This window comes from Lacerta agilis, chromosome 12 (assembly GCF_009819535.1).
Source record: "Lacerta agilis isolate rLacAgi1 chromosome 12, rLacAgi1.pri, whole genome shotgun sequence".
Classification (NCBI taxonomy): domain Eukaryota; kingdom Metazoa; phylum Chordata; class Lepidosauria; order Squamata; family Lacertidae; genus Lacerta; species Lacerta agilis.
The window spans coordinates 39,618,334-39,640,900 of record NC_046323.1 but is presented as its reverse complement, the minus strand read 5'-3'; the positions used below and the strand labels follow the sequence as shown (position 1 = coordinate 39,640,900).

Sequence of the window (22,567 nt, the reverse complement as noted above, 5' to 3'; positions counted from 1 at the left end):
CCTTTATTATGTGGACTTACACACTTATCAACACTGACTATCTAGTTTTACTGAAATCATTGGGACTGTACCAGTGTAATAGTGAAAAAAAGCTCAGATACCAAGAATCTGAAATGTTTGTTCCCAAACGTCTGCATGTTGCGCTGATAAAATGTCCTTACGATGCTAATAAGACACCATAGCCAAAAATGATCTGTGCTTAATGGTTGTATAAATGCACTCAAGTCATTAACCTTAGAAAAACTGCATAGCTGGCCATAGCCAATTCTTAAGACTCCAGGGCTGATATGCTGATTTCTGCCTACTGGTGAGACATGTGGTTTTCCACTTCTGCACAAATTCCCCTTAAACCCTCTACCTGGGTTACATCCATCTGACTGTTGTTGATCCCAGCTAGGCTGAACATGAGGAAGCATCTAAACACTATTTTGTAATCCCTGTTTAAATTGAGTTTTGGAGCGCTTTGATTTAGTTTAACTGTGTTGAGCAATGGGCACATCTAATCTTGAACCTGAATAGAGGGACACTTTTCTGTCCACTCCATCTGTTGGCCCACTGGTTTTCCTACGACAAACCACAGTTAGTAAGCCAAGAACAAAGCTTATGAAAAGGACTACAATCTCTGGTTCAGACATAACTCTAAGCCAGGGATCAAGGTTTGTTTTCTCCAATGGTAGCAAAAAGGACAAAGTGACCCAGATCAGCACATTCATAGTGATTGTTGTGAAAACAAGGTCATTATCTCAAAGCAATGTTAGCAGTTCAGAAAACTCTATTAAAATAGGAATTCAGCCTTATTCTCTCAGTTTTAGCATTGTGGTTATTATAAAGTGCACTCAACATTATGGATTATTGTTATTTGAGCCACAACATTGTAGCTATGAATAACATTATTCACATTAAGCAACATTATCACTATTAAGCATTCTCTAATTCAGGAATATATTTCAGAAGAAAAGAATGAGCCTGTGCTAACCTATTCAGATGAGACATTAAATTAAAAAGGGACCTTTGTAATCAGGGATACAAAGTGAAACGGTGAATGTATGTGTTGTGAATTTTGAGAAGAAATGGTTGAAAGGCTCAATTTGACTCTGTTTGTTAGAGTATTGCAAGACTTGTGAACAATCTGTATGACTCCTGCCTGCTTCAGTGGGTTTTGTCTTGGGAGGCCTTTCCCAGGGGATTGTGCTCCTTTTCAAATGCCCGTTAAGATGCAATCACATTCAATTTACTAGGGGGGAAAGTCCCAATCCTGAAAAAGTTAGTCATCTTTTGAATCCCATTGAAACCAATGGCTTAATTTACAACACAATGTTATATTTGTCTGTGAAAGAGCAAGCCCACTTGGCTTTAATTAGACTTATTCCCAAGCAAAAGTATACAGGATTGTAGCCTTAGTTGTGTCTTCAACCAAGCCCTGAGTTTTGAGAACTCTTTCCTTGCAGTGAAGGTACCTTTGAAACTAAACTGTTAACACAGAAATTGGCTTTTATCATCATGGTACACGTTCTGCTTATGTAGGGTTATTTCAGTCTTTCAGCGTCTGCAAACTGTCCACAGTTATGTTGATGGCCACCCAAGTTCAATAAATATCCTTACCATTTCTGCAATCCATTATTAGTTTTACAGTACTCTGGGAACATTAGGTCATATCCCATCACGCTTTTCCTTTGGGATAGTGCAACTTACATAAATATTGTTCTCACAGTGAGCCGTACTGGGTAGCAGGAAATGGGGCCTTTTCTTCAGGGTCTCTTATGAGCATAAATGGGTACGTAATGTAACTACTGTTTACAAAAGGACCATGGAGCCACTTGGTAATTAGAAAAAGATTGATGTGCATTTCATTTAAAATATATATTGAAATGCTGAAACTGAGGGAACTTAAAGTTGCCACATAATAGGATAATGTTTTTACTCCCATTGGTTTAAGGAATAAATCTATTCAGCAGCTGCTTTATTCACGACTGCTTATCCTTTGCACTTTCAAAACGTTCACCAACTTTTTTTGTGTTGCTGTCTCTCAGATTGAATTTGTGTAGACTTAAACATTGAAAAATAAACCAATCGTCAAACTAAATAAAAGGGTTATATAACTGCAGTTAGCTATATAGTTTTATATAATGATAGTTACGTTGATGTAAAATGCAGGGTAGTTACCTACAGTGAAGCTTTCTCTTAACACATTGACATATGAAATAGTCCTCTGGAAAAAATAATACTGTACAATCTTCGCACCAGACATTTCTTTGCAAGCATAGGCTAAGGACTGTTTACACAGCTGGGAAGAACTGAACCTTCCTTTTTCTTTCTTGCTCATCCCACCAGCTGTCCTTTCTCTCCAGTTATACCCAGGTCTCTTCCCTTTCAAAAAATTGGGGACCTGTGGGATGGGAGGTATTTGGAGGAGGTGTGAATTCATTGTATTTATACTGATGTGTGACTCCACAGACACATAGCTGTTTCCAAACAACTATTGCAACCGCTACATCAGCTCCCTCATGCTCTGAATGCAGCGGTGAGCATGACTTAAGAATTGTATTGGGTTCCCTATAGGCAGTGAACTCCATTATAGCTGTTTCCCTGTTCTGTCATTCAGCAGTGAGTAATCCCTTAGTAAATTGCCTTGCAAGGCGGTGGAGCAGATGCAAGTCTGGCTCCATGCTGACTTTGGTTTGCAAATTGGGAACCATCTCACCTGTCCCTCACTTCAGAGCCATTTCTCCCTGGAACAAATTCTCCCATAAGTCCACCTATGAATAGAGTTTTTTTCTTTTGCTTTACTAATGTTGTTGTGAGCTAATATTCTCTTTGCAAGTGTTTGTTGGAGATTATTAGTGCTTTTTATCATGCTGTGGTAATCCCTGTTCCCAATCAAGGTTAAAAAATTTACATTACTTGCATTTAGTCCATAATAAGTGTTGACATGAGTTTTAATGTATTATAACCATATTAACTAATATGGGTTAATTAATCCAAAAGAAAAAAAATCCATGTAGACAAACTCTTGGGAACAGTGTAATATTTAAGTGCAGGTTATTAAAATTCACTCCATGAAAGAAGCTAGTGAGGCAGAATTTTCCCCAGATACTGTTCTGAGAATGCAGGCTAATTTTAGGTCAATAAAATCTCCTTAATGTTCATTATTTCCAGTATTTGCATAGGATTGTTTTTGCAGTTTAAAAAAACAAAATTAACTGGCTATGCCAATCAAGTATATAGTGCTGACATCTTTGTACTCTATTTTTTAACCAGCTTGGTAATTATTTTATTCTCATTAAAATGGTTGAAATAACAGTGATGACTTTAACTTCCCACCAATTTGAAAAGTGGGGTGTTACTAACCTTGTCAAATTCATAGTGTATGACTTGACACGCTCATTGCTCCAACCAACAAATCTGCCTAGAATTCCCTACAGAGTATAGAGATAATGTGAATAATGTTAAGCACATTCCCGTAGACTGTCACTGTAGATGTGAATAATCAAGTGATAGGGTCCTCCCTGCTAATCCTAATTATTTTTTTTCATTTTTTAAAAATATTAAGGTTCTCCAACCAGAGATGTAGGCCCCTCATTAGGCCTGAAGAAATCCAGTTCATTAGAAAGTTTGCAGACAGCAGTCGCTGAGGTAACTTTGAATGGTGACATTCCCTTCCACCGTCCACGGCCGCGGATAATCAGAGGGCGAGGGTGCAATGAGAGCTTCAGAGCTGCAATTGACAAATCGTATGATAAACCTGTTGCAGATGAGGATGACGAAGGCATGGAAACCTGTAAGTAAACTCTTACATGTACTCTGCTTTTAAAAATTGCCTTTTAAAGATGTTTTCACTACTGATGGTTCTTTCAGTTAATCCCCCCTCTTCACCCTGCCTGCCACTTTGATCATACCATGTCTTTTGTTAAGGTAGCTTCCTGTTAAGTTCTCTTTACTCCTCCAAGATTTTTGTTCACCATCTTAAAGCTCCCACCTGCTCTGACTCTGTCTTCTTTGTGCAAAATTTCCACAGTTCACTTAAAAGCGGTGTAGCCACAAAGTCAATTCACACTGGAACCCTTCAAGTGAAGAAGGCCTCAGAGGATGCCAGTGTGACTGCTAACACTATTAGACATTCAGTTAGTGCAAACAATGTAGCCCAGTTCCTGTTCACAGTGTATAATAGATACCGGTAATTCAGCCAACATCCTTCCTCCTCTAGCCAACACCTACTCATCTCAAGATTTCTTGCTTTCATTTCTTTCTCTCCCAATCATGTCCCCATGTGCTTGAAAAAGGCTTTCTCTCTGTCTCTGTTTTCTTCTGCCTGACTCCTTCCAAATTCCTCCACCATTTGTAAAGCCTACTTTCAGCCACAACTTTGACCTTGTTTTACCTGGTCCACTCTGATGTCTTGGTCCCTCTCCTACCCCCCCCCGCCCCATCCCTGCTGCTCTGTATCAATTCCTGGCTTTTATGTCAGGTGCAATCTCTCTGAGAGCCAGTGTGGTGTAGTGGTTAAGAGCGGTAGACCAGTAATCTGATGAACCGGGTTCACGTCTCCGCTCCTCCACATGCACCTGCTGGGTGACCTTGGGCTAGTCACACTTCTCTGAAGTCTCTCAGCCTTACTCACCTCAGAGTGTTTGTTGTGAGGGAGGAAGGGAAAGGAGATTGTTGGCTGCTTTGAGACTCCTTAGGGTAGTGATAAAGCGGGATATCAAATCCAAACTCCTCCTCCTCCTCCTCCTCCTCCTCTTCTATGGGACCCAGCACACAGGTCCTCCTCTGTCCTGAAAAAACATCTTAATCCCAAATTTATTTTATTTTTTTCTTTGATAGCTTTACAAAAAGAAACACACACCAATAAATGAATTTTAAAAAGTGGCAAGATTAGATGCAGACACGCAAAGCATTTATTATTATTATTATTATTATTATTATTATTATTATTATTATTATTTTAAAATCAAGATTCCTTGTGTACCGTCTTAACAGCAAGATAATGAGTTAAATGAAAAGGGAAGGGGGCAAACACTTTGGTTCTAAAGTTTAATGAGGGAGGGAGGGAGAGGGGGGAAATAAGTTGCATTTAGGATGAAAAATTTCAGCATTGGAAGTTCATCCATAAAGTGAAGAAAAATTACGGCTGTTCTTTAATTAGAATATGTAAGGTTGGCAGATCTAATAAAGCATAAAGTTAATGATCAGCTATTACCCATCCTAATGGGCATTCATTTACATTTTCAGTTCTTTAACCCTAAGAGTGACCTAACATGAGAAGAATGTCATTAACATAAAATAATCTTTTCAAACGTAACCTGTATAATTATTGAATGGTGCAGCAATGGGCTAGTAAAATGACAGTCCATGCTCAAAAAAGAGTGAATAGCAAATTAACTTAAATGGGGCAGAATAATATGGAAATTATTAATTTTTTAACCTTAATGTTGTAGTGTTTTGAATGTATCCCAGCAGGTCCCCCCACCTATCTAGTTACTTTACCTTTAAACATTAAAAGTTTATGAATGGAAAAGAGCTGGGAAAGCTAAGGTAATTAATACTTAGCTTGTCGACTGACACAAGGAGTTGGAAAAATGAATCTGCAATCTCAGCTTTTTATGAATGTGTTTACATTTTAAGAAACTCCTGTCATAATGAGCAAATTTACTCCTACAAATTCACTGTTCTATTTTATATTAGTTTTTCTTTTTTAAAAAGCTTGCTTCTAAAAATATCACATAATTGAATGTAAGGACATTTGAAATATTTCCTTCAATAACAGCAGCAGAATTAATTCAGCTTCATTTCAAATCTGGCAGTTCAGAGCAGCTAAATGCTATCAGTCTTATCTAATTGACCCAGTGACATAGGGTGGAATCCAGTGGAGGTGCCCCATAACAGAACGGGGGGGGGGGGATTTTTTCTGATTCCCTTGGCAGCCTCCTGTGGTACCTTTTGATTTGTTCTGCAGGGTTCCCCAGCAACCTAGAGCTGATTTTCAGAGGGTGTGTGTGCTCAGCTCTGCAACAAGGAAAGCAAAAAAACCCTCCCCACCTTTTCCAAAAGTGGGTCAAAAGCCCTTCTTCTGAGACTGCGGAAACAGTTGGATTCCACCCATAGGACGTGGGGCACAAAGGGGTGGATCACAAGTGCTCCATGTTTAAGCTTTTCTTACAGTGGTCAACCAGTGCCCATAAGCAGCCCACAAACTGGACCTGAATGCATCAGCATTCTTCTCACATGATTCCTAGCAACTGATATTCAGATGCAAACTGGAGGCAGAATATAGCCGTTGTGGCTGGTATCCATGGATAGCCTTCCCCTCCAAGCATTTTTCTAATCCCCCCTTTAAAGCTGGACATCCCTAAATATTGTGGGGAATGAATTCCACAGTTCAACTATGTGCTGTGTGAAAAAGTGCTTTCTTTTATCTGCCCTGAATTTTGCAACATTCAGGATGGCACCATGTATTTTGAGAGAGGGAGAAGGGGAAGGGGAAGGAGAGAGAGAACTATAGAATGACAATGCAGGCGTACTCGGTGGGCCACTATTTGATATGGATACAGACGTTCCATTTAAGGTAGGGATCAAGTGTGTTAAAGTGGCACTATACATGCTTGACCAAAAGTAATTAGTGTTCAGTTAAACCCTATGGAGGTGGGTTGTGTTCAAATCCCCCTTGCAGCTATTTCTCTCCTCCCCCAATAGTTCAGAATTTAGAATTTTAAAGCATTGTAAAATTCTAGTAGAAAATGTTTTGCCTTTGTAAGCAGTAATCTTTCATTTGTTCAGCTGGTGACCCTTTTGTATTCGAAGACAATAGAATCAGAGTATTGTAGAGTTGGAAAGGGACCACAAGGGTCATCTAGTACAACCCCCTGCAATGCAGGAATCTTCCACCCAACATGGGTCCTGAACCCACAACCCTGAGATTAAGAGTCTCATGCTGTACTGACTGAGCTATTCAGATAAGTTGCACTGAACTGTTTCATAAAGAAATCTTGATCAGTGTCCCGCAATGAGTTCTAAAAATATAAGGGCACACCATGTGACCACATTTACTGTGGGGGCTTTTTAAAAACCATAATATAATTGCTGCACTCAGAACAAGTGGCCATTCAGACCGTTGAACTGAGTCTGAAAGACAGATGGGAAGACCTTAAGTTTGGCAGAGGGTACCTATAGATTTTAATGGGTATAATCAGATAGTCACAGCTGACTGCTTGGGGTATTTGGATCATATGAATCACAGTGCTTGTTTTCAAAATCTTGGAATAGCTGATAAGAAACAGTTCCTTTCTCTGGTGTGTTGTCTGAGAGCAAGCCATTTGAATCTGAATAAATTGGCAGAGCTTTCTAATCTCTGTTGAGTCTTAATTGCTAGAGACTCTGCTTGTATTAAATAACACAATACACCGTCTAGAAGCTCAGTTATGGAACAGCTTCACGTTCAATAGCTACAGTTTCTTATGAGCATTTTCATAAGACGTAATTAGGATAGCAGTTTCACAATACTTTTCTTGCAGTTCTCTTAAGTATAACATGTCTTTGCTCTTGGAATCATACCCTAAAGAACAATCTGATTTGATGTTTTGGTCTTAGTGGCTAAAATGGGAAAGGGGGTTGTCGCCTGCACTTTTTCATTAACTCTTCCCCCCGACCCATTGCTTTTTAGTAATGTCATCAGCGAACTATGAACTATCACAAAAATCAGAACTTTAATTTCTTGCCTGAATAATGAGGCAACATTTTATTTCTTCAGTAATGCATACCCTGCTTTTCTCTTCCACAAAAGCGTTGGTCAAATCAGCTTACAGATACAAAAGAAAACATAAAACCATCAGTGAATCCAACCTGAAAACTCAAACAATCACACTGAAAACAGCAGCAACATCCCTTCCAATCAATACATTAAGCAGTGGTCAAATCAAAATCTTGTTTGAAAATAAATTATTTCAGTTGCTGGCAGATCCCAACCTCACAAAGCGGATTGGGGAAGGCAGTGTGAGAAGGACGCCCTGAGTCCCTCGATCCCTAAGCTGGGCTCTGTGAAAGCACCTTCTGCCGCTGGTGTATCCTGACTTGGAGAAACTCTCCAGTCATAATTGGAGAGGCCAGTGATTGAAGATGGGAATTTTTGCATTCAAACTTCACCACTGAGCTACAACCCTTTCCTTAGCAATCAAGTATCCAAAGATGGATGTATGGACATGCAGCAGTGATTTACTCCTTCCACCTCCTATTGCACTGCATACAGCTTTAAAATTTGTGTGGGAGAGGGTTGAAAAGCAACAGGTTGAAAAGAGGTTGCTGTTCAGAAAAAGGAAAGATTTAGGTTGCATCCACACAATCCTGTAGGGGCTCCCTGGATCACTTTTAAAGAAGTTGGTAATAAGCTGGCAGTTGCCTAAAATAAAGTTCTTTTGTTGCATGGGAATTGTAGAAATGAAGTTTTATTAGAGATTGTATGAAATGAATTGCAAAGCAACAGGGAAGTCCAAACCTACTGAATGAGTGTGTTCCCTGACCCTCAGTGGATGAGATAAGAAAAGTCCTGCTGTAAGCTGAAGGTCCATCCAAGTCCAGCATCTTATTTCCCATAGTAACAAACAAGATGCTCTAGAAAGCTACTGAAAAATGTTATTGAAGTGTGAGGTATATATCCCTAAAAGCAATGTGATACAATACAATAAAAGGCAGACAAGTAAAATATGAGGGCAACAGCACTCCTTGCTGGTTGCCCCCAAATCAAGTGATATTCAGAGGCATACTATCTTAGAACATGTTTGCAATTTCCTGCTAATGTGTTGGCAAAGCTGAGGTAACTGATGACGATCACAAGTTTTGAATATTCCAGTATATAAATAATGTGAATTGCACGAGGTGTGATTGATTGTTTTTAATAGGAAGGGAAATGTGCATAGAAATACTTCAATAAGCAATTAAACACCATTATTATTATTATTATTATTATTATTATTATTATTATTATTATTATCATTATCCTTGTTGAATGTCAAGTATTATAAATTAGTTTTAATTAATTTGGATTTTTCTAACATTGCCTTAAAGCACAATGTCCTTGAGTCCTCACTTCAGATATTGCATATTGCATCTTTTTCTCAGCCTCGCTCTATCTTTGAAAACCACTGTGATACCTCAGTGCCCAAGGGTGATATAGTATTACGGTATGTTTTACTTATTCACCAGCATAAATGAAAGCCAGTGTGGGACTGAGTTGGTGTTTGAACTTGAAATGTAGGATTGTGCCTTGAATATGAACATGCTCAGCTTTCATTTCAATATCTCAGTCTTCAAGGTGTATGTTGTGTTAAGAAAATTTTTGCATCCTTCATTTTCTCCTGAAAATGGGTGTGAAGAATGAGCTGATATTCAAGGTTAAAATGGAGAACTATGTTGTAAATGTACATAGTGGATAACATTGTAAACTCAGATATATAAAGATATAGACCATGTTCAGATTAGCATATCTTGTCTTAATAATATTAGGTATGAATTGGTCTTTTGGACATAAAGGCCAGCCCCTTTGCCTGAGGGAGCAAGCAAACCAAGGTATTCCATTGCACTTTGTTTGTTATGATTAACAGCTTTGGAACAAGCCAGGATATTAAGTCAGCTTCAAACCATGGCTTGCTGGCTTGCTGTGAAGCAATTAAGCATATTTTCCTGGTTAGCATGAAATATCAAACTATAGTCAATGGAGGACTCCCTAGTTTGATTGCTTGCCTGCTTGGGCCAAGGGAGGATCAAATGAGCTATATATATTTATCCAAAGGACTCATTCATTTCTTGGCTTATTAAGCGAACAGAATATTGAGCAAGCAAGTTAAACCAAAAACTGCACCTTGTACAGTAAAATATGTGCAGTTTCATGGACTTCATATGTGGAGCTTTCCAGATACAAGCAGAGAAACTCATGCAGTTTACCACCTGGGTGGTTTCCTGGAGTGTAGTGGCTGTTCATTCTGGATGAACATATAAGGGTTGTACAACTATTTGTCTTGAATCACAGCAGAGAATTTTTTTTTCCAAATCTTTCCCCCCCACCCCCTACTAAAACTACCTTACTCTTTCAGTGGAGGAAGATACTGAGGAAAGCTCACGATCAGGGAGAGAATCTGCCTCCACATCTAGTGACCAGCCATCCCATTCGCTGGAAAGACACATAAATGGCAGTCAAGATAAAGGAGACCGGAAAAAAATTGGGAAGGACAAGAAGAAAGATCGAGATAAAGAAAAGGATAAAATTAAAGCCAAGAAAGGAATGCTCAAAGGCTTGGGGGATATGTTCAGGTAGGACTTATATAAGCAACAGTAGAAATGTTGCAGCTTCTTTGTGTTGTGGTGACGATTCATGCACCATTTAATGCTCCTTCATTTGGTCATAATCTAAACCATCTATAATTCTATCAGTGTGGGTTTATGTCCTGTTTTAGTGAAGCTGTGACATCTATGTTGCATCCGAACAAGGATCAACATTTCTACAAAACAAAGGAATACTCAGCGCTTGCATGTATGGTGTTTCATTATTGACACACTACTAAAACCCAGTTCACAGCAGCAAAGGCTTCTTGAAATGTAAGTGTTCAGAGAAATCCATGTTGAACCCTGGAGATCCTCTATGGTTTCCCCAGTTTTCACTCATGGCAACACAACCTTTCTGGGGTTGATTTGGAATAGAGAACATTTCCCAAGTGAAGAGCTGGTACCTTGCACTTTTATTTTTGAGCAATTGCTATGCTCCAGTATGTGTGGATTTGAAAACAATTTATCTGAAATGGCTGATAAGCCCCAGTCCAGTACCAGCTGAAACAATCCCTTTAGGAAGGGGGTTCTGCACCAGCACAGTCCCAGCAGCAACTTCTTCCATAGATTTCCACTTCCCTGATTTGAGTTCTTAATCACTGATCCACCACTTTTTAATTGGTTTTTATCAGTTGTAGCCGGCCGCGTCAGCAGGCAACAGGCCAATCAGCCAGCTGGGGGCGTGGCCGGGGGCTCCCTTCCAAAAGGAGAGGCGCGAGCCGAGAGACTTCCTTTTCGGCTTGCTTCCTCGAATCTCCTGGACGCAGACTCGCTTCCCCGCTTGCTGCTCCCTTCATGCTGCTTGCTGCTCCCCGCTGCCTGCTTCCCTGCCTCCCACTTGCCTGCCCGGTCTAACTCCTTCGCCGGCTGCATAGCGCCAGCAGCCTCTACTGAAGCCGCTTCTCTGTCGCTTTCCTCTGCTGATTTCAGCTGATCGCTCCCTGCGCTCCTGGTCGCCGCCGCGGAGCGTTCGCTTAAGTAAGTTGCATTCCCTGAAATGCAACTTACTTAGCAGAACCCCCTCATGTGGTCAACTGGTTGAGGTTGGGGGTTAGCCAAGTGCAATTTCCCTATGTAGCAGCTGTCATGACCAATGCTGACTTGGTGAGTGTTGCTGGAAATGTACTGGTTGCTGTTTTATTTCTTTATTTCTTTATATTTTTATACCACCCTTCATCACAAGATCTCTCTCTTTTTTTTATAAGATTTTATTGGTTTTCCACATTAAACAACAAATCACAATAAACCATACAAATACATTAAAAAACACACACACTAACAATAAAAAAGTTAAACTTAAAATAGACAATAAAAAGAGAAAGAAACTTATACAAACCTAAAACACGAACACTGGAACAGACTATGTTTAATATTAAATCTAATTTCGATTCTTATTCGGGGACTTCCCCCATTCTCTCAACTGCGTTCAAAACTAATTTACTTTAGTAACTTTGTACCTATTTCCCCATCATTCATCCTTATTCTTATTATTCTTATTGCAATTCCAATATCTAACTTATCTCATATAATTTATTAGTACATTTAATAAACATAAAACTTTCATAAACATAACTTCTAGTTTACTACTTTCATCTAACATCTTATAGCTAAAGCCACTTATAATCACTGATTCTGCTTCAAATAGCTAATTTTTCACGATTCTTTAAGTAGTCTTTAAATTTCTTCCAATCTTCTTGCACCTTCTCCTCCCTCTGGTCTCGGAGCTTTGCGGTCAGTTCAGCGAGTTCCATAAAGTCCATTAACTTCATCTGCCACTCTTCTATAGTCGGGAGCTCTTCGCCTTTCCAGTTTTTTGCAATCAAAATTCTAGCAGCTGTTGTGGCATACATAAAAAACACTCTATCTTGCCTGGGTATCTCATGATTGGTCATGCCCAAAAGGAAGGCCTCTGGTTTCTTACTAAAAGTAATTTTCCATTCGCTGGAAAGACACATAAATGGCAGTCAAGATAAAGGAGACCGGAAAATAATTGGGAAGGACAAGAAGAAAGATCGAGATAAAGAAAAGGATAAAATTAAAGCCAAGAAAGGGATGCTCAAAGGCTTGGGGGATATGTTCAGGTAGGACTTATATAAGCAACAGTAGAAATGTTGCAGCTTGCTTGTGTTGTGGTGACGATTCATGCACCATTTAATGCTCCTTCATTCGGTCATAATCTAAACCATCTATAATTCTATCAGTGTGGGTTTATGTCCTGTTTTAGTGAAGCTGTGACATCTATGTTGCATCTGAACAAGGATCAACATTTGTACAAAACAAAGGAATACTCAGCGCTTGCATGTATGGTGATTCATTATTGACACACTACTAAAACCCCCCATTCCCCCATTCTCTCAACTGCGTTCAAAACTAATTTACTTTAGTAACTTTGTACCTATTTCCCCATCATTCATCCTTATTCTTATTATTCTTATTGCAATTCCAATATCTAACTTATCTCATATAATTTATTAGTACATTTAATAAACATAAAACTTTCATAAACATAACTTCTAATTTACTACTTTCATCTAACATCTTATAGCTAAAGCCACTTATAATCACTGATTCTGCTTCAAATAGCTAATTTTTCACGATTCTTTAAGTAGTCTTTAAATTTCTTCCAATCTTCTTGCACCTTCTCCTCCCTCTGGTCTCGGAGCTTTGCGGTCAGTTCAGCGAGTTCCATAAAGTCCATTAACTTCATCTGCCACTCTTCTATAGTCGGGAGCTCTTCGCCTTTCCAGTTTTTTGCAATCAAAATTCTAGCAGCTGTTGTGGCATACATAAAAAACACTCTATCTTGCCTGGGTATCTCATGATTGGTCATGCCCAAAAGGAAGGCCTCTGGTTTCTTACTAAAAGTAATTTTCCATTCGCTGGAAAGACACATAAATGGCAGTCAAGATAAAGGAGACCGGAAAATAATTGGGAAGGACAAGAAGAAAGATCGAGATAAAGAAAAGGATAAAATTAAAGCCAAGAAAGGGATGCTCAAAGGCTTGGGGGATATGTTCAGGTAGGACTTATATAAGCAACAGTAGAAATGTTGCAGCTTGCTTGTGTTGTGGTGACGATTCATGCACCATTTAATGCTCCTTCATTCGGTCATAATCTAAACCATCTATAATTCTATCAGTGTGGGTTTATGTCCTGTTTTAGTGAAGCTGTGACATCTATGTTGCATCTGAACAAGGATCAACATTTGTACAAAACAAAGGAATACTCAGCGCTTGCATGTATGGTGATTCATTATTGACACACTACTAAAACCCCCCATTCCCCCATTCTCTCAACTGCGTTCAAAACTAATTTACTTTAGTAACTTTGTACCTATTTCCCCATCATTCATCCTTATTCTTATTATTCTTATTGCAATTCCAATATCTAACTTATCTCATATAATTTATTAGTACATTTAATAAACATAAAACTTTCATAAACATAACTTCTAATTTACTACTTTCATCTAACATCTTATAGCTAAAGCCACTTATAATCACTGATTCTGCTTCAAATAGCTAATTTTTCACGATTCTTTAAGTAGTCTTTAAATTTCTTCCAATCTTCTTGCACCTTCTCCTCCCTCTGGTCTCGGAGCTTTGCGGTCAGTTCAGCGAGTTCCATAAAGTCCATTAACTTCATCTGCCACTCTTCTATAGTCGGGAGCTCTTCACCTTTCCAGTTTTTTGCAATCAGAATTCTAGCAGCTGTTGTGGCATACATAAAAAACACTCTATCTTGCCTGGGTATCTCATGATTGGTCATGCCCAAAAGGAAGGCCTCTGGTTTCTTACTAAAAGTAATTTTCATTACTTTTTAAAGTTCATTGTAAATTTTTTCCCAGAAAGCCTTAACCTTAGGGCATGTCCACCACATATGAAAAAAGGTACCTTCCACTTTTTTACATTTCCAACTTCATCACAAGATCTCAAGGGCAGTTCCCAAGATAAAATACAAGACTAAAACACAAGTTTTACCATGCTGTGGTGTGTTGACATTCTTCCCATGCTAACCTAGCCTCCAGTTCCAAAGGCAGCTGAAATAAGGAATAGCATGTAACCCCAGAGAGATGCTGTTAATCAGTGAAGACAACACAGAGCCAGATGGACCTATGGTCTCACTCTGTATAAGGCAGCTTACTCTATTCCATGTCCTTTGCAGATGTTCACCAAAGACAATTCCGCAATTGTGGAGCAGTTTTTCTACAGGTTCCTGAGTTACATATGAAATCATTGGGATATAAGCTCTTTTGTACAGTTAGATGATCCTTACACCAGGATCTTAAAACTAAGTGGGTTTCAGATACCACATCAAGGGAAATCCTGGTGAGCCCCAAATGTGGTTAACACTGGTGTCCTTAGGTGGACTTATGGGAGAATTTGTTCCAGGGAGAAATGGCTCTGAAGTGAGGGACAGGTGAGATGGTTCCCAATTTGCAAACCAAAGTCAGCATGGAGCCAGACTTGCATCTGCTCCACCGCCTTGCAAGGCAATTTACTAAGGGATTACTCACTGCTGAATGACAGAACAGGGAAACAGCTATAATGGAGTTCACTGCCTATAGGGAAACTCACTCTCTAGAAGTATTTTTAGGTCAGTGTTATTTATGCCTAAACAACTAAAGCCGCTCCACTTCCTTGTGGGGAGGAGTTGCGGTGGGCCACGGAGCCGCTCTCCCACTTCCTGTTGGGCAGGGGACTTTGTCCCTCGCCGCACAGAGGAGTCCCCGGCCGTGTCAGTAGGCAACAGGCCAATCAGCCAGCTGTTTACTGCAGCGCTGCTGCTCCCGGGGTGACGGAGGGAGCGGCGGCGCGTGGGAGTGGTGGGAGGGGCCTCCGCTTGTCACCCCCTCCCACCACTCCCCACGCACCACCGGTCACCCCGGGAGGAGCAGCGCTGCAGGGACGGGGTGCTCGCTCGGCCGAGCGAGCACCCCGTCCGTGCAGCGCTGCTGCTCCCGGGGTGACGGAGGGAGCTGTGGCGGGAGGGGCCGCCGCTTGTCACCCCCACCCGCCGCTTGTCGCCCTGTCACTTGTTAAATAAGCATATTATGATGATATGTAGGAAATCTCTTTGGTATTTTAGAATCAAGCCATTAAATCCTTTTTGGTTATTGTGAATATAATCAATGTCTCCTATCAATGGTGCCAAGGGCATGCAGTTTCCCTATAATAAGCAATATTGTTACGTTTTAAAACTAAATTCCAGCATTCAGTCTGCCATCAAAGCACTTTAACGCTCAATGCAACAGTTCCCACTCCATAATCAAAACAGATGGCATTTTATGATATACATATTTAACATTTTGTAAGTATATGTAAAAGAATGGCCCAACATAATCCTAGAATAAGGTAAGACATCATTTAGAAAAGATAAAGAAATAACAACATTACAGGGAGGGCTCAGGGGGTAAGGGGGCATATTGTGGGTACATTTCAGGGGGCAAGGGGAATATTTTGGGAAGGTTTCGGGGGAGGGGCAGATTCTAGGATGGATTAAGGGGTGCGTGGGGCATATTTAGGAAGGGCATCAGGGGCAAGGGAGCATATTCTGGGAAAGTTTCCCAGTGAGACTGTCACCATCCTGTTTCGTCCTCACTGCATATTTCTGGCATTGGGAGGGATGGTAAACCCGGATCCATTTGGGAAATGCTTCTTTGTGTTGCATTCAAGGCAAAATAGTGGCTATATAAATATTTTAAATAAGCATATTATGATGATATGTAGGAAATCTCTTTGGTATTTTAGAATCAAGCCATTAAATCCTTTTTGGTTATTGTGAATATAATCAATGTCTCCTATCAATGGTGCCAAGGGCATGCAGTTTCCTTATAATAAGCAATATTCAAAACAAAATCGAAAATTCTTTCTAGTAGCACCTTAGAGACCAACTGAGTTTGTTCCTGGTATGAGCTTTCGTGTGCATGCACACTTCTTCAGATACACTGAAACAGAAGTCACCAGATCCTTAAATATAGTGGGGGAGTGGGGAGGGGTATTACTCAGAAGGGTGGTGGGAAGTTAGTCTTGCAGGGAAATGCAAGGGGTGAGATGGCTAAAGATGGCTTTGTTATGTATAATGAGATAAGAATCCAATGTCTTTGTTCAAACCAGGTTCCTCCATGGTTCAAAGCCATCTTTAGCCATCTCACCCCTTGCATTTCCCTGCAAGACTAACTGCAGCCGTTTAGAGTCGTCAACAGGTTTTCCACACTTATCAGCCTATCACCCATTCCCACCACCCTTCTGAGTAATACCCCTCCCCACTCCCCCACTATATTTAAGGATCTGGTGACTTCTGTTTCAGTGTATCTGAAGAAGTGTGCATGCACACGAAAGCTCATACCAGGAACAAACTCAGTTGGTCTCTAAGGTGCTACTAGAAAGAATTTTCGATTTTGTTTTGACTATGGCAGACCAACACGGCTACCCACCTGTATAAGCAATATTGTTACGTTTTAAAACTAAATTCCAGCATTCAGTCTGCCATCAAAGCACTTTAACGCTCAATGCAACAGTTCCCACTCCATAATCAAAACAGATGGCATTTTATGTTATACATATTTAACATTTTGTAAGTATATGTAAAAGAATGGCCCAACATAATCCTAGAAGAAGGTAAGACATCATTTAGAAAAGATAAAGAAATAACAACATTGAAAGGTGCTTCTCCTGTGCAGTTAACAGCTAGGTACCTGGGAGTTCTTTGCCAGGTGTGCCTTCCCCCATCAGTGTACTTCCTATGTTCCTATACAATTCCGGATTTTATTTGTTGCATGTTTAAAAGAAATTAAAAGGAGGAAGTGTTACTAAGGTGCAATCATATTTCAAAAGGAGGGAAAACGTATAAAATAGTAATAAACTGTAACTCCTCTTGTGCAAACTTCTAGTTTACTACTTTCATCTAACATCTTATAGCTAAAGCCACTTATAATCACTGATTCTGCTTCAAATAGCTAATTTTTCACGATTCTTTAAGTAGTCTTTAAATTTCTTCCAATCTTCTTGCACCTTCTCCTCCCTCTGGTCTCGGAGCTTTGCGGTCAGTTCAGCAAGTTCCATAAAGTCCATTAACTTCATCTGCCACTCGAGACTTCCGGTTCGGCGCGGCCATCGGAGGGAGCGCGGAATAGCCCCTCGGGGAATTCCGAGCAACGTGGGGGAATTTTTGGGGGTTTCGCAAGGGCTCTGCGACCCCCAGACCCACGGGGGGGTACCCTGTGGTTGGTGGCACCCAGCAGCGCCAAAGCGTGCTCTCCCGATCGGCGGATTTTTGCAGTAAATCCGCAAGACGGGATCGAGCTGCTGGCGCAAGGGGAGCATCGCTATCCCTACGTTGCGCAGCCTCTGGCTCCTGGTGAAAGCGCTGGATTTCCATTAAATTAAAAACGGATTCGGACTTAAGGAGTGGGTAAAATCCCAGTAAATCTCAAGTAATCTGGAACGTTGGAGGAATTCGGACATCTGAAGGGCGTAATAAGGGAGTCCGCCCGACAGTGGTGAGAAAAATGGCACAGGACAGAGCGTCACAGGAGTGATCTATAAGTTGGAAACCTACCGAGTGAGTAACTGAACTTAATAGACCTTTTCTTTTTTGGGAGAAAGGCACTGTGGACTTAAATTGGGAATATTTGGAACGTAGAGTAGTGGAGAAGCCTCAGGAGACCCCTGGAGAAGTCCCTGCTGTGAGGTTGGGGGGTGGAAGATCGCCTGCACCTCAGCCTAATACGTAGAGCCTACCGACTAATAGCTCTAAAGAAGAAGTGCTGTGGATGGGGTAAAACCCACCCAGAGGGCACGAAATCATTGTAAACTTATTTGGCATTGAGTTTATGCAAGCTGATGGCGACGGGACTGCAGTGGGGGGTTCTTTCGTGAGTTCGATAACCTACTTCCTAATCCGAGGACATTAGCCGTGGGAAAGTCGCGTTCCCCTATCGGGGGGGGGGTGGATTACAAAACCCATCAGGGCTGGATTAATTGGCAGTATAAAGGGAAATCGAAACCCCCAGTTGGGGGGAGAGGATTACAAAGCCCATCAGGGCAGGATTAAAAGGAAATCGCAACCCCCAGTCGGGGGGGAGGATTACAAAGCCCATCGGGGCGGGATTTTAAATTCCTTGGAGGGCTTTTCTTGATTTAAAGTAATTCAAACTTCTCAAACTTAAACTTCTGACTCTAAGCGCAGGTTTAACCGGATAGATTTATTGGATACAGTTTCGGACTCAACTTCTGCTTCTTTGTTTCTTCTTGGCGGTGTGTGGGAAAACCAACAGTAACAATTTAGCTTTCGCTTCGGTAAAGAAGAGAAAGTATCTAGAAGTGTGCTAACGGCTGACACTTGGTGGTGACCGCTGGTATTGCTGATCTTAACTTTTATAGTAAGCTGAGCTCCCCCTCTGGTGAAATCCGGTTACTACAGTGGATAAAAATTAGATTTGACTGTGGTCCCTCTAGTGATGAAGTTTGGTTAGTGCAGGTATATTGCAATTTTTCTTTTTAAAATAACAGGGAGGGAAAAAAAGAACCCAACGACCCCATTGAATAGAAGACCATCCAGACAAGAGGAGGTAAAAGATTTAGAAGCATTATGGCAAAAAATTAAAGAAGAATTTCGACAAAATGAACAGCGAATGGAGAAAAAATTGGAAAATGTACAGGAAACATTAGATAAGAAGATAGAAGGGGCAGTAGGAGAATTAAAAACAAAAATACAAGACCTGTCAGTAAAATCTAAAACTATGGAAGATTCACTGAAGAAAACCCAGAAAGAGGTGAGAGCAGTAAAAAAAGAGACAGAACAAGTGAAAGAAGAAGTGACAAAGGTAAATCAATCACAGGAAGAAATATGGGATAATTTGGCTTTAATGGAGATGAGGCAGAAGCAGATGAATCTGAAATTCCGTGGTATAAAAGAAGTGGCGAATGAGGATATAAAACAGAAATTAGTTCAAGAATTGGCCAAATGGATGGATCTGAAAGAGGAGGAGGTAGCATATACAATTACTAACGCTTTTAGAATCACAGTTAGATCAGCAAAGGCCAAGGCTAAGAAGTTCCCAGGAGACTGTCTGGTCATGTTTAATTCGATGGAAATGAGAAATGCTATCCTGAGATTGAGCTATACAAACAAGTTGATAATCGATGGGAAGCAAATTATCGTGTTTAAGGAGATCCCGACAAGACTGTTGCGAAAGAGGGACATTTATAAACCATTGGTGGCTTTACTTAAGAAGAAAGGAATCCAACATAGATGGGAATATCCGGAGGGGATCTCCTTCTATTACAAGGATAAAAGATTTAAATTGTCAGACGAACTGGAAGTGAAGAAATTTACAAGAAGATACGAAGAAGACCTGGGGAAGGCAGGAACAGCTGGACCAGCACCAAGCAAAAGTAAGATAGAACAGGACAAGAAGAAGAAGAACAAGAAGAAAGAAGAGGAGGAGAAACTAGAGGAGCTAGGGGCGCATGGAGGAGCAGCAGAAGAAGAGGAGGTGTTTGGCGGTGGGGCGTCTCTTTTTTTTTGGTTTTGCGAAAAGTTACTTCTCGGGTCTTCCCATCGGCCTACCTTGCAGGGTTGTCGTGAGAAAGACCTTAAGCGAAGAGCACATGCGCCAGTTATGCTCATTAGGGTCGGTGCAGCTATATTTGTGGTGAATAGCATTTGTGGTGATTTTTATTTAAACTGCTATGGGCCGCTCCCGGGCTGCTAGGCCTCAGGGCTATTGTTTGTAGCGGCGGCAGCGGCAGCGTGGCCTTCCTCCTCGGCATTCCCCTCTCTTCTGAAGCGCGGGCATTCGGATTCAACCGCCCCGCTTGAACTGCCGACGCTGCTCGCGGCCCGATCTCTCTCCATCCAATCCCTGTGTCCCTGGGGCACATGCTCAGTTGCGAAAACCCAGAGACACACGGAATGGACGCAGAGACACTTGCATTTTATATATATAGATACCACCCTTCATCACAAGATCTCTCTCTTTTTTTAATAAGATTTTATTGGTTTTCCACATTAAACAACAAATCACAATAAACCATACAAATACATTAAAAAACACACACTAACAATAAAAAAGTTAAACTTAAAATAGACAATAAAAAGAGAAAGAAACTTATACAAACCTAAAACACGAACACTGGAACAGACTATGTTTAATATTAAATCTAATTTCGATTCTTATTCGGGGACTTCCCCCATTCTCTCAACTGCGTTCAAAACTAATTTAGTTTAGTAACTTTGTACCTATTTCCCCATCATTCATCCTTATTCTTATTATTCTTATTGCAATTCCAATATCTAACTTATCTCATATAATTTATTAGTACATTTAATAAACATAAAACTTTCATAAACATAACTTCTAGTTTACTACTTTCATCTAACATCTTATAGCTAAAGCCACTTATAATCACTGATTCTGCTTCAAATAGCTAATTTTTCACGATTCTTTAAGTAGTCTTTAAATTTCTTCCAATCTTCTTGCACCTTCTCCTCCCTCTGGTCTCGGAGCTTTGCGGTCAGTTCAGCGAGTTCCATAAAGTCCATTAACTTCATCTGCCACTCTTCTATAGTCGGGAGCTCTTCACCTTTCCAGTTTTTTGCAATCAAAATTCTAGCAGCTGTTGTGGCATACATAAAAAACACTCTATCTTGCCTGGGTATCTCATGATTGGTCATGCCCAAAAGGAAGGCCTCTGGTTTCTTACTAAAAGTAATTTTCCATTCGCTGGAAAGACACATAAATGGCAGTCAAGATAAAGGAGACCGGAAAAAAATTGGGAAGGACAAGAAGAAAGATCGAGATAAAGAAAAGGATAAAATTAAAGCCAAGAAAGGGATGCTCAAAGGCTTGGGGGATATGTTCAGGTAGGACTTATATAAGCAACAGTAGAAATGTTGCAGCTTGTTTGTGTTGTGGTGACGATTTATGCACCATTTAATGCTCCTTCATTTGGTCATAATCTAAACCATCTATAATTCTATCAGTGTGGGTTTATGTCCTGTTTTAGTGAAGCTGTGACATCTATGTTGCATCTGAACAAGGATCAACATTTGTACAAAACAAAGGAATACTCAGCGCTTGCATGTATGGTGATTCATTATTTTCATTACTTTTTAAAGTTCATTGTAAATTTTTTCCCAGAAAGCCTTAACCTTAGGGCATGTCCACCACATATGAAAAAAGGTACCTTCCACTTTTTTACATTTCCAACTTCATCACAAGATCTCAAGGGCAGTTCCCAAGATAAAATACAAGACTAAAACACAAGTTTTACCATGCTGTGGTGTGTTGACATTCTTCCCATGCTAACCTAGCCTCCAGTTCCAAAGGCAGCTGAAATAAGGAATAGCATGTAACCCCAGAGAGATGCTGTTAATTAGTGAAGACAACACAGAGCCAGATGGACCTATGGTCTCACTCTGTATAAGGCAGCTTACTCTATTCCATGTCCTTTGCAGATGTTCACCAAAGACAATTCCGCAATTGTGGAGCAGTTTTTCTACAGGTTCCTGAGTTACATATGAAATCATTGGGATATAAGCTCTTTTGTACAGTTAGATGATCCTTACACCAGGATCTTAAAACTAAGTGGGTTTCAGATACCACATCAAGGGAAATCCTGGTGAGCCCCAAATGTGGTTAACACTGGTGTCCTTAGGTGGACTTATGGGAGAATTTGTTCCAGGGAGAAATGGCTCTGAAGTGAGGGACAGGTGAGATGGTTCCCAATTTGCAAACCAAAGTCAGCATGGAGCCAGACTTGCATCTGCTCCACCGCCTTGCAAGGCAATTTACTAAGGGATTACTCACTGCTGAATGACAGAACAGGGAAACAGCTATAATGGAGTTCACTGCCTATAGGGAAACTCACTCTCTAGAAGTATTTTTAGGTCAGTGTTATTTATGCCTAAACAACTAAAGCCGCTCCACTTCCTTGTGGGGAGGAGTTGCGGTGGGCCACGGAGCCGCTCTCCCACTTCCTGTTGGGCAGGGGACTTTGTCCCTCGCCGCACAGAGGAGTCCCCGGCCGTGTCAGTAGGCAACAGGCCAATCAGCCAGCTGTTTACTGCAGCGCTGCTGCTCCCGGGGTGACGGAGGGAGCGGCGGCGCGTGGGAGTGGTGGGAGGGGCCTCCGCTTGTCACCCCACGCGCCGCCGCTCCCTCCGTCACCCCGGGAGCAGCTGCTGCTCCCACGGCGACGGAGGGAGCGGCGGTGCGTGGGGGTGACATGCGGCGGCCCCTCCCACCACT

At 40.9% G+C, this 22,567-nt stretch overlaps 1 protein-coding gene across 3 annotated transcripts in view; it reads left to right on the top strand.

The window, feature by feature from the left end:
* Positions 1-22,567, top strand: part of PARD3 (par-3 family cell polarity regulator) — a 624,867-nt gene that overhangs the window by 377,693 nt on the left and 224,607 nt on the right. For all 3 annotated transcript variants that reach the window (XM_033166263.1, XM_033166261.1, XM_033166262.1), the window contains 2 exons: positions 3,551-3,778; positions 10,083-10,299. In XM_033166263.1, the coding sequence (XP_033022154.1) occupies positions 3,551-3,778; positions 10,083-10,299 (445 nt within the window). The remainder of the gene's footprint in view (positions 1-3,550; positions 3,779-10,082; positions 10,300-22,567) is intronic.